The sequence below is a fragment of the Myotis lucifugus genome, unplaced genomic scaffold (genome assembly GCF_000147115.1).
Source record: "Myotis lucifugus unplaced genomic scaffold, Myoluc2.0 scaffold_91, whole genome shotgun sequence".
NCBI classification, from domain to species: Eukaryota; Metazoa; Chordata; class Mammalia; order Chiroptera; family Vespertilionidae; genus Myotis; species Myotis lucifugus.
The window spans coordinates 2,974,712-2,978,014 of NW_005871139.1; the positions used below are offsets into that span (position 1 = coordinate 2,974,712).

Consider the following 3,303-nt stretch of genomic DNA (forward strand, 5'->3'; position numbering starts at 1 on the left):
GGGGGAGAGCAAGGCTATTCAAATAAACACAGAGAGAGCCTGGAAAAAAAACCAAAGCAAACCTTGGGATCAACTTTATTGCTGATGGTTGTGCCCTTTTCTTTCCCACACCCTCACCTCTCTGGTGGTCCAAAGTCCCTCCAGGATAGCACAGTGCTTAGGTTCTTCTGGACCAGAGGCAAAGGGAGACAATTTGCCCCCCACATCTGCCCCTGCTCAGTCCCTCCCCTGTCCCCACCCAACCCTATTGCACATCAAATCATGTAAACATGGCTACAGGCATGGCCTGGAATAGCAGTGAGGCAGATTGATGTGTTAACGGATTTGGGACCAGGAGCCAGACCCAAGTCACCCAGTCCCACCCCATGCTAAGGCCCACAGTTAAATCTGGAAAAACAAGGGGGCCTGGTCCCAAACTCTGGCTCAGATTATGCAACAGTGCAGATGGCTCAGCTCCCCTCTGCCACCCACCCCTCTCAGATTCCAGGTCTTAAGGATCACCCACTCCTGGTGTCGCTTCAGGACTGGGTAGCAGATGGCAGTGTCCAGTTTTTTCCCTCTCACCCCCAATTAGAGGTCACTGGTGTTGGGTCTTCCTAGATGCCCTGGGGAAACCAGAGACAGGCAATGGCAGTCTGTCCAGTCCTGGAAAAGAGGGAAGGAGGACAGTCAAAAGTAGGACATATGTCCAGACCTCTGGGATAAGACAACCAAACCACAAAATGGATGGATGAAGCATGTTACAAGTAAAGCAGAAAGCCTTCCTTCTCCCTTGCTGGAAAGACCACTGTTCCAGAGGGCTCCACCCCACCAGCCTGTGACTCCCACTCCTTCTCACCAAAAGCCCGGATCAGCTCTGCCCGAACAGCTGCGGTGAAGGTCTTCACCAGACAGAGAGTGGTGAGGCCCGCAAAGATTGCATTGTAGAGGAATACGATGTAAAAATTGCCCAGCCAGTTGAAGCGTCCAAAATCACCCAGCAGGTCAAAGCGAGTGAGTCCTGAAATACAAAGACCAGGATAGAAGGTGGGCATCCCAGCCCCTCCCTGGCTCAGAGCCCAGCTTTCTGCTGCCTCCTGGTGGCCACATCTCAACACTGCAACTGATAAGTTGGCCTATTATTTGAGGGGGGAAATTTTATTTTTCTATTATTTTTTTAAAAATAATTCTTTATTGTTGATAGTATTACATATGTCCCCCTTCTACCCCTATTGACCCCTTCCAGCCCACCCCCATCCCCGCCATCCCCGCCCCAGACCCTCAGTACCCTTCTGTCTGTGTCCATGGGTTATGCATTCAAGGTCCCACCCACCCACCCACTCTACCCCTCCTTCCCTCTGGGATTCCATTCTTCCATGTCCCTGGGTCCATTCCATATATCAGTTTATTTTGATACTTAGATTCCACATATGAGTGCAGTCATGTGATACTTGTCTTTCTCTGACTGATTTATTTCACTTAGCATGATACTCTCCAGGTCTCTCCATGCTGTCTCAAAGGGTAAGAGATTCTTCTTTTTTACTGCTACATAGTATTCCACGGTATAAATGTACCACAGCTTTTTTATCCACTCATCTACTGACAGGCACTTGGGCTGTTGTAAATTGTGCTGCTATGAACAGAGGGGTGCACACATTCTTTCTGATTGGTGCTTCAGGTTTCTTAGGATATATTCCTAGAAGTGGGATTACTGGGTCCAATGGCAGATCCATATTTAATTTTTTGTGAATACTCCATACTGTTTTCCATAGTGGTTGCACCAATCTACTAGGAGTAGTGTACTAGCGGTGTACTAGGGTTCCCTTTTCTCCACATCCTCACGCACTTGTCATTTGTTGGTTTGTTGATGGTAGCCATTCTGACAGGTGTGAAATGGTACCTCATTGTCATTTTGATTTGCATCTCTCAGATGATTGTGACTTTGAGCATTTTTTCATGTCTCTTGGCCATCTGTATGTCCTCTTTGGAGAAGTGTCTATTTAGGTCCTTTGCCCATTTTTTAATTGGATTGTCTTGCTTTTAAGTTGCATGAGTTCCTTATATATTTTGGATATTAACCCTGGCCTCTCCTACTATTAATTATTCCTACATCCCAAGCTCTGTCTCAGAGGAGTTCAGGGCTGTGAAGAAAGTGCCAGCAGCTAGGCTTGCTTCAACTTCCCTGCCAGAGTTTGGCATGTTCTTCGATGGGATCCCCTCTGGCTCCAGGTATTCCAAGGAGCTACCTGGGCCCACCAGTTGTTCCTGGGTCAGGAACTTATAAGTTAGTCACTAGTATTTTTTTAGCAGGTAGAGCTGTGTGGAGGCTAAGAGCTCTGACTCTGATCAGACTGCTATGGTTCATATCCAAACTCCACCTCAACTAATTGTGTGATTTGGGACAAATTCCTTAAACATCTGTGCCTCAGTTTACTCAACTATAAAGTAGAGGAAATAATGGGACTGTAAGAATTAAATAATTCCCATAAAGCACTCAGGAGTATTTTAACTCTTGCTGAGCCTTTAATAATATAATATCAAATAAGATTTCTGGGGCCCTCCTCCACTTAACTCCAACCGAAAGGAACTAACTGATGGACCTACAAGCCTAGTGTACTACTAAACCCTCATGGTTTAAGTATAAATGCTACAGGGGAAAGAGTGTGGACTTAAGAACCAAATAGAACTAATTTACTTTTTTGATTTTTGATTTTGAGAGTACATTCATTAAAGCTGGGGACAGTCAGGGGTTGGGGGGAGGTAGAAAAGGGTATGGGGGAGTAAATGGTGATGGAAGGAGATTTGACTTGGGGTAGTGAACACACAATACAATATACAGATATGTTATAGAATTATATACCTGAAACCTATATAATTGATTAACTAATGTCACCCTAATAAATTCAATAAATAAGGTAAAATAAAACATCTATACTAATAAAAGGGTAATATGCTAATTAGGATGGACGTCTTCTGGACATCCATTGGACAAAGCCACAGGGGCTGCGAGGCCCGGGACTCAGGCAGCCATGAGCTCAGGCAGCCATGAGCCCCGGCGACTGCGAGGCCTGGGCCTCAGGCAGCCGTGAGCCCCGGTGGCTGTGAGGCCTGGGCTCAGACCTTGCAGCCGCCACAGCCGGCAGTGGCGCACGCGTGGGGTAATGGGGGTGGCACCCTCCCCTGATCAGCCCAGTCACCTCCTTCAGAGGGGAGGCCAGACTGTGGCTTAGACCCCGCTTCAGAGCGCTCTAGAGCCGCCGGGAGGACAATCCCCCTGAGGCCTCCCAGAACTGTGAGGAGGGGCAGCCGGGCTGAAGGACCCCT

At 47.5% G+C, this 3,303-nt stretch overlaps 1 protein-coding gene across 7 annotated transcripts in view; it reads right to left on the reverse strand.

The window, feature by feature from the left end:
• Positions 1-43: 43 nt before the first annotated feature.
• Positions 44-3,303, reverse strand: part of LMBR1L (limb development membrane protein 1 like) — a 17,850-nt gene continuing 14,590 nt past the window's right edge. For all 7 annotated transcript variants that reach the window (XM_023756327.1, XM_006091514.3, XM_014458205.2 and 4 more), the window contains 2 exons: positions 839-1,000; positions 44-645 (listed from right to left, as the gene is read on the reverse strand). In XM_023756327.1, coding sequence (XP_023612095.1) covers positions 578-645; positions 839-1,000 — 230 coding nt within the window. In that variant the 3' untranslated portion in view covers positions 44-577. The remainder of the gene's footprint in view (positions 646-838; positions 1,001-3,303) is intronic.